Source organism: Tauraco erythrolophus, chromosome 20, assembly GCF_009769465.1.
Source record: "Tauraco erythrolophus isolate bTauEry1 chromosome 20, bTauEry1.pri, whole genome shotgun sequence".
Lineage (NCBI taxonomy): Eukaryota > Metazoa > Chordata > Aves > Musophagiformes > Musophagidae > Tauraco > Tauraco erythrolophus.
In genome coordinates, this window is record NC_141484.1 from 8,262,291 (window position 1) to 8,277,763 (window position 15,473).

Here is a 15,473-nt window from a genome sequence, read left to right on the forward strand (position 1 = left end):
GACTGGGTTGGTGGAGGGGGGGGGGGCAGGCAGGGGGGTCTAGGCCAGGGCGTTGGGAGTGGGGGCTCCCCCAGAAACGCACTGGAATAATTTTCTAGGTTTTATTATTGTTTTTAAGGGGGGGACACACGCTGCCGGGGAGGGCACCAGCCCACAAGAGCCTCTGCAAGAGTCGCTAGCTGGTCTTTTCTCCCCCCATTTTTTTTTTTTAAATATATAACTATAATATATAAATATATCTAATGTATATAAATGCAGAGAGAAGGAGCAGCAGCATAGAGGCAGCTGCTGGGTGTTGGGGGGGGGGGGGGGGGGTGTTTCCCTATGGCTTTTCCTCCAGCATCCTTGCAGAAGGGCAGGAGAGGGGGAGAATAACAAAAAATAAATGGCTGGAGGCAGCTGTCAGCACCCCGGATCATGGCCATGGGGGCACGGAGCTGCTGGTTCCCCCCCCGACTCTGGATTTCCCAGACGCTTGCTGCAGCGCTCAAGCAAACGCCTCTCCTCTGGCTTCCAAAATTCAGCCCAGCTTCTTGCACAGACCCCCCCTGGACCGCCCCCACCCCATCCTCCCTCCCTTGGCACCCCCAGGGCCCAGGGGGAATTGCTGGAGGTGATGCCCCCCCTGTCCCTGCGACCGCCGTTTATGGCCCTTCTCCAGGGAGGGGGCAGCTGGGGGGTTTTTTAGTTTTCAAATCAATCTTGCTTAAAAAAAAAAAAAGAAAAAAAAAACAGGTTGAAGGTTTTTTATTAATTTAAAAGTAATAAATAAATTAGAAAAAAAAAATCACTTTTTTAACACCCGCTGTCCCTGCCTTTTCTCTGTGCTGGGAGGGCATCCTTGGCAGGGCACCGAGAACAGGGGTGAGCCCCCCGCACCATGTCACGGCATCGCCAGAGGGGACACGTCCCTCCAGGAGCTGCTGGAGATCCCGGGAAGCTGCACCCAGCCCCGCGTGCTGCCGTCCCCAAAGAGAGGAGCAGAGGGAAGGGGAGACCCCAGAGCCAGGGGGTGCCATGTCAGCACCGTGAGGACCCCCATGTGCCGGGATGCAGCCAGAAGCCCATCCTGTAGCCCCACAAAACACCGCAGCTTACAGTGACCCCCACCAGCAGCCCGTCCTCCCCAGCCCCATTGCGCACCCGTGTGATGAGCCTGCCAGGCCTCAGCGCTGGGGGCACACCCCATCCCACTGGCGATGCTCGTGGGCTGCTGGGCTTTTCAGCCAACGCCGTGCCAGGGGTGATGCGTTCCAAGTGTCCCTCACCAGGGACGGGCCAGCAGCCCCCAACTCCCCTGCCCCAAGCCCAGGCACTGCTTAGCCCTGGGCCCCAACCTGCCCAGCCGCTCGCGGTGCCACCACCCTTCTAATGACATCAACTGCCACACCAGTCTGCTTCAGTGCTTAAATACCCAAACTAAATGAAAAACCAGTACTGCCACAGCCCCCACTGCCAGACTGCTCATGCAAAATCCAACTGGGGTAAAAACCCCTCAAAATGGGAACGCAGCAGCACCAGATGCCAGCGAGGGCTGGGGGGCTCAAAGGACAGTGGCAAAGCATCCTCTATGGGACAGGGAGACCCCTCCCCAGCACGGCACAAACTCCAAGGAAAAAAGGAAAGAGGGCTCCAGCTGGGGCTACTCACCCACTCCAGTGGCACAGGCAGCACCCAAGAAAGGAAGTAGAGCTGGGTGCTCCTGTTTATAGGGGCGGGTGGAGGGAGTTTATAGGACACAGCTGGGTCCTTGCAGCAGCAAAGGGGGTGGGGTGTGAAATTGGGATGACAAGCACCCAGGGGTCGCCCCCAGCTGCAAATGCAATTAGTCCCAGAGAAGTGTTGAACTCCTGGGGTTCCCCTTGGGGTTTCTCACCTTCCCACTCACCCAAGAGGTGCCACCAGCTTTGTGTCTCCCCCACTACATGTCACTGCATGTGCGGATGGAGAACAGCCCCAGCTTCCCCATGCATGTAGCCACGTGTCCCCAGCTGTGACACCCCCAGGACCCCCGGTCGCTGCTCCCAAGGGCTACAGTTTCCCTGCCTGGTACCTCGCCACTCATGACACAACTTGTGCCAGGTCTCAGCACACAGCAGGTGGCAGAAGGGGGCTGGGGAAAAGCAGCCTCAAGCCATGGGGGTGGCAGAAGGGAAAGGACGGGACATGTGCCCCCAAGGTTGGGGACAGACAAGGAGTTCTGGTGCTTTGCTCTGGAGGTGGCAGGCAGCAGTGGGGTCACTGCCTTCCTCTTTCCACCGATGGCAGCATTGGAGGGGAACAAGGGGGTGGCGAAGGGGTTTTCCCACTGGGAGATAAGGAAACCAGCTCCGTGATGCTCATTCCTGGGGACAAGCGACAGCAGAGCAGCAGACTTAACATGGGATTTGCTTCTGGCACTAAGCCATGTCCTGCTGCTGCCCTTCCCACCGAGGCCCCCATCTCCTGCCACCTTCAGCAGCAGCTGACCATCATCTTCCTCTTGCTGTGCTGCCTGGCTCCCCCATAACCCCTTTGGGGTCACAGACCCCCCTGGCCAAGGCCATCAGGGGCCAAACGGGGCTCGTGGAGGCTGGGGGTGTCAGGGGGAGCGCGGCAGCACAAGGCCAGCACAGACCCTGCGAGGGGGGTGGACTGGGGCTGTTTTCGGCTCCTCCGGTGACTTGTGGCCGCAGGACGAGGGATGCTGCCGGCCCTCCTTGTGCACGATGGGAAGATCCCGACCCAGGGATGCCCTGCTCGGGCCACCCAGGCGTTTGGCTGCCCATTGCCCTTCATTGCTGCTGGCTGGAGCCGCCTGCTCAGGATGTGCACAGGGTGCTCCGTTCCCAGTGCTGCAGCACTCCATGCTTTGCCCTAGGCCAGGGAGGGGGCCAGGGGTGTTCCCCAGTGGGGTACATCCCTCCCAGCTCCCCTCTGACTGTGGCGGGAGACCCCCGACCATCCAGCCATGCTGAATGTGCTCATTCCCCATGGCCCCAGTGAGCTGGCTGTGGCCGTGGCAGATCCCCGTGCCTCACCAAGGGACACTGGGCAGCAGGAGTGGGGCTGTCCCAGCTGCAGTGCTTAATTTTGGCCACTTGTTTCACAGGAGGCACCTGACCCCACCAAGCCTGAGGTCAGGCTGAGACCAGACACAACTCATCACATGCAGCTTCAATGCCTTTAGACACAGACCTGAGCCAGACCGGGCAGCGCCAGGGGGGCTTTAAAACCCCACAGATCCGGGGCAAGCACAGCTCACCCTCCACAGCACATCTCTGCTCTCCTGCCCTGCCCAGGCCCCCCTGCCCCCCACCCCCCGCTCTCCATGTGCCCCACCCTGGGCCGTGCTGCTGTTTGCTCCAGCTCGAGGACAGTGTGGGGGTGATCAGTGAGGCGGGGGGCAGCGGCAGCACGGACAGGATGGCCACAATGAGCCACGAGTGGGTTGACGGCGGGACAAATGACCCACCCCGGCTTGGGGCAGCACCCAAAACCCCAGGGTCTCCAGCCCCTAGCTGCCAGATAGGGCTACAGAGGGGGCTTGGCATGGTCAGATCCCCCAGGCAGACACCCCGACCCCTGTGCCTGGCACGGCAGAGCTCTGACAGCATCCATCTTCCCCTGGTCCATCCACAGTGCCGGGGGCTACTCACGGGCCAGGCATCAGTGTGTGGAGGGACCAGTTCCCAGACAAGCAATGGAAATGGGCCAGCAGCTGCATGGAGGGGGGAGAAAAGGGCTGGGTGAGCTCCTGGGGCGGGCAACACGCAGCCCTGCTGGCGGTGGGCAGCAACAACGTGTGGGGCACTTTGCTCGAGTGAGTTAGTGTTTACAGGGGCAGAAGCATGTAGCTTTGAGCCTGGTTTATATCCCCCCCACCCCAGCAGGGTCTCAGCCCACTGCTGGTTACAAAATAAAGGGGGTACGATGGGGGACTGTGGTTGTTCGTGGGGTCCTACCTGAGAAAAAGCTCCCTCTTGTATTAGACACTATAAGACCCACAGAAGCAAGAACCATCATTCCCTCCTCTAATGTTGGGAACCTGCTACTGGTGAGAGGAGAAGGCACAGCTCCTTCGTTAGCATCCCCACCGTTGGCTAAATGGGTCCTGTACCAGGGTACCACTGGCACCGGCCAGGACAGCCAGAGGAAACGGGGAAAGTGCTGTCCCCAAAGCCACCGCTGTCCCCATCACACTCGCTTTAAGCCCAGCCATGTTGTCAGCCTCATCAGTGGTGCCTTCTCCTTGACCTGCTCCAAGATGCCCTCCCAGCGCTCCTCCAGCTGCTGCTGGAGAGGCCCCAGCTCCAGGCAGTCCATCTGCACACCCTCAGCCAGCTGGGCCGTGGGGCTGTGTGGTCACCCCAAGGGTTTTGGGTGCTCACTTGCCCCTCGGAGGGGCTGTGGTGGGTGTCAATGCAGCCCGGCCCTCAGGGAGGTACCAGCACCAGCTTCTTTTCCCCACCACCCTAAACATGGCACCTTTCCGAGCGGGAAACGTTCTGAAAACACCCATTGGGCTGGCCGAGGAGATGCCCTCGCTCTGCTGGTGCCGGGTCCTGTCTCCCAGCGGGATGCACAGGAAAGGAAGGTGCTCAGCAGCGCCTGGAGGCTGCGGTCCCGCTCCGCAGCCGGGATGCCCCAGCACTCACCGCCGGCAGACCTCGGCCTGGGCTTCCTCCTCCTCCTCCTCCTGCTTCGCTGCCCCCCGGGCGACGCTCCAGCACCTCCCGGCGCAACACGTTGCTCGCCTCCTCCGGGGCCGGGCAGAGGCTCAGCCTTCCCGGGGATGGAAGGGATCAAGGGGGCAGCCCTGGCCGCGTAGCCGGGGAGGGGGCTGGACCCCCCGAGCATCACAGCCCATTTACCCATCTACAGCCCCTCCGAGCCGGGCCGTGGTCGGACACGGTCACGGCAGCGCTGGCGGGCTGAGGGCCCCACCTTCCGCCGGCGGCGGGAACGGCGGCGGGGCCGGCGGGGGGACGGGCTGCCGCCTCTCCGGGGGCTGCAGGGGCGGCCCCGGCGAACCTCCTCCTCCTCCATCTCCACCGGCCTCGGGGCGTGCGGAGCTGGTTCTCCCACACCCCGCTCCTCTCTCGGCTGCGCCCGCGCCGGGCCCGAGCGGCCGAGCAGCCCCGGCAGGACGAGCTCCGCTCCAGCGGCGGGGAAATGTCCCCCGCGACCACCCCCCGCCGCGACCGGGCTGCACAAAGCGCCGCTGTTTTGAACCCCCCCGTGCTGTGACGCTGCTCCCTGCCACCGACACGACCCTGGGGACAAAAAAGGGGGCAGGGGCCTTAGGGCAGGAACCCACCCACCCATTGGGGTGAAGCCCTCCGCCCCTGCACAGCCCCTTTGGCTTTCGCAGCCCCCTCAGCCGGCTGCCTTCCTCCTCCTCCTCGAATGTGAGCCAACCGGTGGGGGACGAGGGCAGTCTTTTCTGGGGAGGGGGTGTCTCCTCCCCCGCCGCCCCGGCCACCCTCTGCCCTGTGGGCCCCCCAGACCCTTCCCCGTCCGCCATCCCCCGGCCCGAAGCCCCCCGACCCCGCGCCCCCAGCCCGGCTCCTCTCGGCCGGTACCTGCACCCACCGACCCCGCCCTGAGCCCGCCCCTTCCCTTGGCCACCACTCGCCACCCAGTGGCCGAGCCCCACGTCTCCGTGGTCGCGGGGAAAACACGGCGTCTCCCGTTGCTATGCGACGCTCCGCCCCCGGGCGATGGATGAAGCCGGACCACAGACGCGCAGGATGCCCGGGCGCCCTGCGGCCTTTTCCCCTTTAATCCCCAAAACGCAGGCCGTGACGTCAGCTATCGGGAAGCAGCGTCATGCCCAGGGAGACGGAGCTCCCGTGCAGGCTGGGCTGTCCCTGCAGAGGGCTGAGCCGCGCCGGTCCCGTCTGAAACCGTCCAGGAGACCAGTCCCGGCAAGGCAGCACCTCCATTTACTTGTTCTTGCGGGATCAAAGGACCAGCGCGCAGTCAGAGCACTGACACTCCCTTCAGCGAAGTGCTCGGAAACTATTTCCAAGGAATAACGAGGATGGGCAAGCAGCAAACAGAACAGAGGCCTTGCTCTTTTAAAAGACACGAGATGGCTGTTTTCAGGCATTAAAACCAGAGCACGTAGATCTGCTCTGCGTGTACTTTAATTTTCCAAGCTGGGAGGGCTGAATTCAAAGGAGGAGAGAGATTAAGAGAGAGGAACAAGATACACTGAGGCAAGGAGATGACTTTCTTGTGAGGGATCCTAAGCCTTCACTCCAGTGACCGGCAGGAGCTCAAAAGCTACACCCAGGGACCAGTCAAGTTTGCTGGACAGCACTGAGGACCGGCAGGAAAAGCTGTAAGACCCCTAAAATGGCACAGGGTCATATCAGCCCAGCACTACAGCAACAGCAGGGGGATGACCTTGGGGCAGAAGGAAAAATGCTGAGGTTTGATGCTGATGTGATGGCAACCTCAGTCCCAGCTGGGCCAGGTCTGGCAGATGCTGTGTCCTAGCACCCACCAGCCTCAACCCAGCACCTCCCCATGACACCTGAGGGTCCAGTGAACACAGGGCACCACTCCTCAAGCTGTTCAGGATTTCAAGATGTGAACATCTCCTGGCTTCAGTTTAGCCAACTGCTTTTGGCTTCTAGTTAGGGTAAGGTTGGAAGCAAAGCCTGTGTAGAACTCTGGCTGTGGTCCTAAGTATGACCCGGGGGAAACTGGCACAACCCTCTGCTCACTGGTGCCATGGTTCATACAGTTTCTACCCAAATACAGTCCAGTAAAAGCAAGCCTGAATGGGGTAATAGCACTCATGAAGCCTTGACCTTGCTCCTGGCAGGTCCGACAAGCAGTTTGAAGGGGAGAGAAGAGCAACACTGCTCACATTTTTAACACTGGCTTCCAGTATGAAGAGCATGGTCTGCTCCTGGGTCAGAACAAGGGGGCACGCAGACATCTGCAAGGACTTCACACGCTCCAGTCGGTCCGTTCAATATACTTTCAGCACAGTACTGTTACTCCACCAGGCCGAGGAGCCACATTATGCTCAGAAAGTAGCTGTGAGCTGTTTGTAGGACTTTGAAAATGCAGGAAAACCATAAACAGCCTTAAGATCTCATCCAGCCCTGTGCATCCCTCATGGGATTATGTCTTGGAGGTTTAATTCCGTGCTGGATGCTGGAGATGATCCAACTGCTCTGGGCTTTCGTGTACCCTCACCAGTAACAAGACAGGACGTTAATAAGCAAGACAAACTCCCTCGTGCCAAGGCACGCTTGTTTGCCTGGTCTTCAAGGCTTGTCCTCCTCATGGAATCACTGTCTGCCCCTTGGCACTGCACACGGTTTAGGGGCTGGAGTGGAAGAGAAGGATGTAGGCAGAAGCTGAAGGAGAAGCAAAGCTAAACAACTGCCTGCTAGAGACAGCCCATCCTCAGCAGTGCTCTCTCAAAGCAACTGCATTCAAGCTGAATTTGTTCCTCACACCAGCAGGCTACAAATTGGTACAGGTTTTACTGCAGCGTGTTTGTCAGCCTCATCAAGAGGGAATATCACAGTTTGGGAATTTATTCTTATATCATTCTGGAGATAAAGCCCTTTGCAAGCAGTTTGCATGGCTTTCTCAGGTGTTCCCTCCAGGTAAGGATTATCGTCACTCAGAAAGGAGCAAGCAGCGAGTCCTGCTTCCCTGTGGAAGAAGGCTGCAAGCTGCCAAGGGAGCCTGGTTACAGCAACAGCCCCACAGTACAGACACAGCAGCTCTTCAGAGGGTACAGGCTTCACGGGAAGCACAAAAAATGAAAAATCCTATGCTTTTTATTGCAGGTTCAGTGTTAGTGTTTTGGAGAGCACAGCTGCGTTAGAGGCAGATACTGTTCCAACTCCCCTTCCCCATGAGACTGCCACAACTCATCAGCCCCAGGCAACTCCAGAAATTGCACCCAGTTTTGCAGTGCAGTGTTCAAGTGAGGACCTAGACCCTCATGTGACTTGCCACTGAAGAACAATAATGATCCAAAGCTGATGAAATGAAAAGGCCAGCACACTAACCAGCACCCCTTCCCCTGCTGGGAGACGCATGTGAGCCTGATCCCAGCGCCCTGACACAAGGACACCAACAGCCCTGTGAATGGGTTGCCCTAAGCTGCCCTTTCTGGACATTCCGCTAACTTTGTTTTGATGAAAGCCCTCGCTACGCTGTGCAAGAGATGACAGGCCACTCAGCTGGCAAGGAGCTGCTCTGCTGATCAGCTCTGCCAGCAGCCAGCAGTCCTGCCCAGCTGCCTGAACGAAGCATTCCCTTCTGCACTCCCAGGCGAGTCACAGTCAGAAACGGAAACCCAAAAGGCTGTTTCCTCTTGCTGCCCACATGTAGCAACAAGCAGTCTCTGTTCCCTTCTCATAAGCTGACAGCTACTTCTTTTTTGCTTTTCTTTCCTTCCCACAGGGCAAGAAAGAACACACTAAAAAAAAAAAAATTTAGAGGAACTTCAAAATTCAACACCATCTCATTTCTCCATCTCTCTTAATTAAGATGTCATCCTCCCCATTGCCAGTGGCCTCTTCTATTCACCTGTAAAGCGCTGGTCAGGTTGACTTTTTTTTTTTCTATTAGATCTCATGGCTCAAGACCCTGAAAACCTTCACGCTCCTACAAGAATAAACAGTTGTGTTATGCCTATAATTTATGGTATTGCCTTTTCATGCATGTTTTTTTCTCTTGTGGAAGCCAGGACAGGGGCAGCGCCAGGTCTAGTCATCGACAGTGATGTTGCGAAAGAGATAGGCCATGGACTCGCCGTTGTGGATTCGTCGGATGGCTTCAGAGAGAATCAAACTGATATCCACAGTCTTTATCTTGGGGCACTGCAGCTTCTGGACTTCATGAGGAACTGTGTTGGTTACTACCACCTGTGGAGAGCCAAAAAGAAAAGACCATTAGTTGTGCTGCTGATAGGTTCACTCTCACTGGACAGCTACCTGGGACTAACTCCATGAGTGGTGCGTACCTGCTGTTTCACAGTTCAGGGGAGAAATCCTTGTATGTTAGGAAAAAAGATCAAAATAAATTGTCTCCCCCATGTGACAGCCAATCTGTTGAGGGGACCGGCATAACCACTACTCTGCAACAGCCACCTCCGCCCAGGCTGACAGGTCCATTTAGATCTCAGGATCTGACATGTTTGTTACTAAAGGGCGAGGTTGGACATCTCCTCCTCTTAAGGTGCCCAACAGCCTGTCACCAGCTGGGGGAGAGCGGCAGGTAGAAGGTCTGTACAGTGAGAAAGCAGTTACATGCACCCAGCTGCGCTAGGGGAGGCATCCAGGCAGGGATGACTAATACCTGTGCATTAGGGAGAAAACATACAGAGAAGCAGATCTGATCTGAACAAGTATTAATCACACACTTTTTTTTTTTTTTAAATGGAGAACCAGCTAACTGAAAGCATCTGATGAAACCAGTGACTTCAGAGATGAGCTATGTGGTGGGGGCAGAACCTCAGTTTCTGGTTTTTGGTGCCTTAAATCAACCCAGGTGCCAGAGTCAGCCCTTCCTCCACAGTCCAGAAATCCTCCACACACCTCATCGATGGAGGATTCCTCTATGAGGCGGGGGGCATCTGCTGACAGGAGCCCATGAGTAGCCATCACAAAAATCTTGTAGGCTCCGCGCTCTTTCAGGATCTCTGCAGCAGCTACAAAGCTTTCCACATCATCGATAATGTCATCCTGAGAAGAAACAGAAATAGCATCAAAACTAGAAGTTAACTGTGCCTGCAGGGCAGGAGTGGATCTGCAAGGTACTGCAGCTTTGGCCATGCACACAGCCAAAAAAAATAATCCCTGGCTACTTCAGCTGCTGTTGAGATGCAAGGACAGCCACATGCACAATTTAAATCTGTGAGCGCTGTCTCTCTAATTTACAGACACTTTTGCTAGTGTGCAAAACAAATATTGTGTCTTGGAAACAAATTAGTCCCTGCACATGGACACGCACAAACAGAGCTTATCTTCAGCAAGGGATCTTCATGGTGATAGTAACTGCATGTTGATTACTTACACTGTGGCAAGGCATGGCAGGCATGAGAAGCTCAGCAAGTATTTTTGTTTGGTTGTTTGTTTGGTTTTCTTTTTGTTTTAAGTGTGTTTTTTTTTACTTTTTAAACACTTCAGAAGATTTCCCTGTATGTCCTGGATTTGTTGAGTATTTGTAGACATCTGACATTTGTAGATTCAAGGGAACAAAGAGATTTCAGGGCTTAAAGCACTGAAGTATGAAGAGTTTTCAACAGAAAGCTGAAATAACCAAAGCCACCAGCAAAACTGGAGAAAGCAGTGGTAACAATCATGTTCCCACCCTTACACCAGCAATCCCTCCTACCCTCTGGGATAAAGCAGCTCAAGAAAAGATGCTGGGAGGAAGCCACCCCCTCGCCCCCTTCGATCACATTCATACCACAATGATAGCAATTCTTCCTCCAACATCTCCAACCACAGTTATTGGCGGTTTCTCCTTGGCCATCATCACTAAAGAAGAAGAAAAAAAAACCCAGGTCAGTTAACCTCAAGTCAAACCACAATGGCTTCGCCACACAAGAGGCCCAACCCTTAACTGCATCTTACATTGGTGCTTTACGTGATCCTGACACCCACCTAAGTGGGTAACCACTGGTTTAACCATCATTTTCCTCCTTGAACAAACAGCACTGCTGTATAAAGACAGAACTCTCAGTTTCTGCGAGGACCTCGTACTGACCTCAGAGACACTAAGCAAATCCAAATATCTAACACACCTGTGCAAAGAGAGCTACAAAGCAGCACCTAGTTTATGGGAAACATCAACGAGTGACTTTGTGCTCCAGAACAGGACTTGAAAAAAAGGGGCATCTCGTGATTTGGAACAACAAATAGGCTTCTCCAAGCAACACCTCTCAAAGGGCAAATGCTTTACAAGGTGCAATTTTTCACCCGCTGGACTCACTAATTCATCTGAAGGATCTGAGACTCGCACTGCAGCTTGCTCGCTTTCTCTCATATCACCAAAATGCAAGGCTCTTTCACAGGGCATGAGGACCTTATTAACACCTGCTCAGGCAAAGAAAGCCCAAGGAAGTTTGCAAAAAAAGCAAACCTTGCTGAACTTTTTTTAAGGGTATTAATGGACAGAGCAGGACAAAGTCCAGTTCAAACTCAAGTTCTACAAGCTCAGTGCAACAGGCAATTGGAAGCAAAAGCATACATCGATGAGCTGTGCTATCTGACACACAGTGAAGAGGTGAACTAGGAAATAAGGTTCCACTCCGTCCTGGCTCTATTTTTGCACCGACATGGCTCACGTAAAAACTACATATATATCAGGCTTTAGCCTTTACTCTGAAAAACTTCCAGCAGCAGTATAAAAAAAAATAACAGAGATGTGAACTGGGACACACTGAGCACATCCAGATGCAACACAGTCTTCAGACTCACAGCAAGCAGCAATCAGCCTCTGATACTGGCCAGGGACTTGCTGTCCATAAGCACTCTCACTTGTCAGAGGGTCCTGGATTATACAGTGAATGCAGTACAAAAACTCCTAGCACGGAAACGGCACAGTGGTGGGCATGCACGTGTCATTAGGTGATAATCTGAGCTGATCTAACCACTGAAGCAAAGAGGAACATCCAGTATTTTGTAACACTTACCTGGCCCACGTGCACCCCTCAGATTTTACACCCTCTATAGAGAGTGCAGCAAAGTGTCCTATTGAGGCCCTTTGTACCCATCCTCTTCATAAGCTCATGTCTTGCCAGGATTTTGGCTGCAGATGCTTCTCAAATGACAAGGAGTTTTGGACACCCTACATAGCAAGATTTTTCTCTTTTAAGATAACCTACTTCCACAGAATGCTTAACACTTGAGCAGCATGAGCATACAAGCCATTGCCCATCCAAAAGCCTGTCTGAAAACTGATTTCTGCCCTCCTGGGTCAAAAAAGTCCTACACAAAACTCCCCATGCTGCACAGAAGGGTCATGAGTACTATGCTCACCACTCACCAGTGCCTGGGAATGCTTAGAATGCAAGCACAGCTGGGTGAGTGAGTCAGACTGAGGGATGTGATAAGGGCAATTACAAGGAACACAGCTCTGAAGATTCATGCACAGAGCTGTTCTTCATACACACGACACACTCCACAGGCTGGCTTTCCATAAGCCTACCAAAACTGTGTAAAAGGTGTCCAACAGTTCTGCTTTGACCAAAGTTACATTACTCGTTGCCAGGTTTTGCAGTTGAAGCCACAGCTACGTTGGACTTAACAGCTAATTGCTCTTTGGAGCACAGATTCCCCAGCCTCACTTCCATTGTTATTTCTGAGTCTCCTATCAAATGCAGAGTCACATCTAAATCCTGAAGGGAAAATATTCTTATGAGAAGGAAGAGTACTTGTAATGAACTAGGATTAAGCGTCACACGATAAGCAGACCATAAATTTCAATTACAGGCACAACCTACCTGCTTAGATTAGTTATTAGTTTATTATCTAGTTTGGACAGTAACAAAACTCCTGGTGGGAGAAGTGAAATACCAGAAGGATTACATTTGGCTGCCATCCCATCCTTCATGTGCATCCACAGACAAGTACCGTTTCTGTTTACAGCAGCCAGGTTAGGGAAAACTCTTCTCTAAGCAATGGTGAACAGGCCTTACAGACCTGAAATTCAGCACTATTTTACTGACAAACACAAGAAATTTCAACAAATCAGCATCCTCCCATTCCATAAAGCAAGCAGACACATTCCTTGCTGTGCTCAAAGACTAACACAGCAGCCAGCAACTCTAGCAGTGCTTTGCATCTCTTGTCTGTTTCTAAGTGCTGCGTTTCAAGTTTGCTTTATTTTTGAAGTATGGTAGGCAACACGTCGACCTACCCGGATCCTAAAGAGATGTTCTCCCTTTTTCTTGTTCAATTTTCTCTGCAAAGAAAAGAAAAAAATTGCAAGCCAAAGATCTACCCACAACCACATCGAACTGCAAGAAAACTTTGATAGCTCCAACATAATGAGAGCTTATGCAAGGGTTATTATGGCCAGTTTCTCTTTCTTCAAAATCTTGAGACATATCAAGATGTGCAAGTCAGAACTGCTACAAGAAAGTGACTTGAAAAACGATTCAAATAATAAAGAATGTTTTCCTCCCAGACACAAAACCTCTATGTAGGCAAAAGGCGGGCAACAGAAGCAAGCCACAGCTGTACTTCTGCCTGGTGTAACCCCCTGGATTAGGTAGGGGTTTAGGTTAAAAGAGTTGCTGTTTTTTTTTTTTTTCTGGAGAGTCAGAAAAGATGCTGGTGGTATCTGTAGCTTCTGGGGGGAAAAATAAAGAGGACAAAAAACCAAAACGACCACCATTTCTATAAAACAAGCATATCAAAGAACACTGAGAAGTGGTGGGGAAACAAGTTCACCAGCCAAACACTATAACCTGCACTTTCGTTCTGATATGAGTAATAGATGCCGAACTACCAGGCATTAACGGAGAGATGATCACCGGCATGAAGAAACAGCATTCCCAGGTGCATAAACCTGTTGCTTTAATCAAGCGGTCAAAAATGGGTTAAGGCATGCTAAAACAAATTCTGTTTGGAGCTGACAGTGTGCATTAAAGCGATAGTCACCCAGTAAACGAAGCATTATTTCACAAGAGAGTCTATGAGCAAAAGGCTGCTCAAGAATGAACTGTTTTGTGAAGAGATAGACCCAGAAGGACAGATAACATCCTGGTTCCCAGCCTAAACACAGGACAGAGATGGGGTAGGGAAGTAGGAACAGACCTATGGTCGCTCCAGTTTTTCACCCAGACTCTCTTCCTCCATGGCAGTTTCCTGGGCTCTGGGTTTGAAGCAGACCATTAGCTATCTATAAGGTACTGCACTTTAAAGCCACTGGAACAATTTAACAGATGGTGCTCCACTCCTTTTCTCCACCAAAAAGAAACATGCAAAGAGCCCACGTGCATTTGGTAAAGCACAGCCCTAAGCCAGCTGCAAGCTTTGAGCCACACAGAGCACACAATCACAGAGAACATCCTCGGAGTGACATCCTGTCTCAAAGGCTCTGGTTTCTGGAGTTTGAGCGACATGAGCTGTTGCTGCCACCTCAGCACAGCTCTTTAAGTGCAATCGGAAGCATCTTTGGCATTTTTCTGTTATGGCTCCATATGCCACCAAATCAGAGCATGGCATTGGGCCACACTCTCAGGACGATAAACAAGCAATTACGCTGCATAACACTCGTTAATTAAAGGCACATGATCTCTACTAGAACAGGGAGAAAAGGTGCATGCAAGGACACAGGAGTCCAACCAACTCACTAGGAAGCCCATGAAGAATTGTATAAACCTTAAGTCATCGCTGCAAGGCTCTGGGGCTGCTCCCAGACACGGGTTTCGCCTCTCTTCCAGCTTTAACACAGCTGCTGGGAACCCTGAAGTACACAGTCTAGAGAAGCAGGACAGGATGCTCCACGCTGGTCAGGTTGTAGCCCAGAGCAGGATGCTCAATGATTAGTCTCAGCAACCCCCCGGGAATACCCCCACTTTCTAACTGTCCAGACTCAGGTTTGTGGTAGCTGAGCCAGGCAGACCTGGAGACTGGCTCTGTTTCAACAATCAGAGCTTTTTATGGTCAGTTTTGGTGTAAGGAAGCATAAAGCTCGGGGTGAGTAACACGTGTCCTACCTTTCACAAACAGCAATACAGGGACACAGCTGAACCCTGCTACACTCTGACATCAGACCTTAAAGTACTGGGATTGCTGGTGACGGTACACACGGCAGGAAGAACTCAAAGGTTCTGCTTGATGTGCCACTTGAGATGGGAAAACACTTTTCAAACAACTGAACTGGACCACAAAGCAGGTGTAGCAGAGACAGTAACCATCCCTAACCCCAGCTGCACTCTCACCTCTGTCTGGCAGCGCGTGGCTCCACGGCAGAGGTTGCTACACAACCAGGATGCACTAGAAGCTTACAGACTGCTTTTGGACAGGCATTACCCCTCAGCATTCTGCACCTCCAGTAACAGAGCCCAGCTCAGTCAAAACCAGGTATCTATTACAATTAGAAAACTGGAGAGAAAAGCAACTTTCTGCTGAGAGTTCTGGACAGGCTCACCCCACAATCCACCCCGCATCTCACAGCCAACAAAGCTACCAAGCCACAAGCTTGTTTTACACTTGTGCCTCAGGCACGGAGCAATGTAAGGTCATTAGTCAAGTGCTGAGTTTCTGCAGGAGATAAAATAAGAAAGTGGTGATCCATAGCAAATTAGTTTGTGTTTGGCTAGCTTAAAACAATTTTCCACTGGGATCATACTTAAACCGGACAAGGGCACATTTCTGTAGGAACTACCATTTACAGGACTCTCCAGCAGCACAAGCTTCCATAGCTGAGTTTCCTTGAAGCAACACAGTTGGAAATTATTAACAGTCACATCAATGCCCTGGTAGCAGACAAAT

At 52.8% G+C, this 15,473-nt stretch overlaps 1 protein-coding gene across 6 annotated transcripts in view; it reads right to left on the bottom strand.

The window, feature by feature from the left end:
- Positions 1-5,847: 5,847 nt before the first annotated feature.
- The window catches only part of PRPSAP1 (phosphoribosyl pyrophosphate synthetase associated protein 1), a 36,157-nt gene continuing 26,531 nt past the window's right edge, over positions 5,848-15,473 (bottom strand). For all 6 annotated transcript variants that reach the window (XM_086623999.1, XM_086624000.1, XM_086623998.1 and 3 more), the window contains 3 exons: positions 10,435-10,505; positions 9,561-9,707; positions 5,848-8,888 (listed from right to left, as the gene is read on the bottom strand). In XM_086623999.1, coding sequence (XP_086480125.1) covers positions 8,730-8,888; positions 9,561-9,707; positions 10,435-10,505 — 377 coding nt within the window. In that variant the 3' untranslated portion in view covers positions 5,848-8,729. The remainder of the gene's footprint in view (positions 8,889-9,560; positions 9,708-10,434; positions 10,506-15,473) is intronic.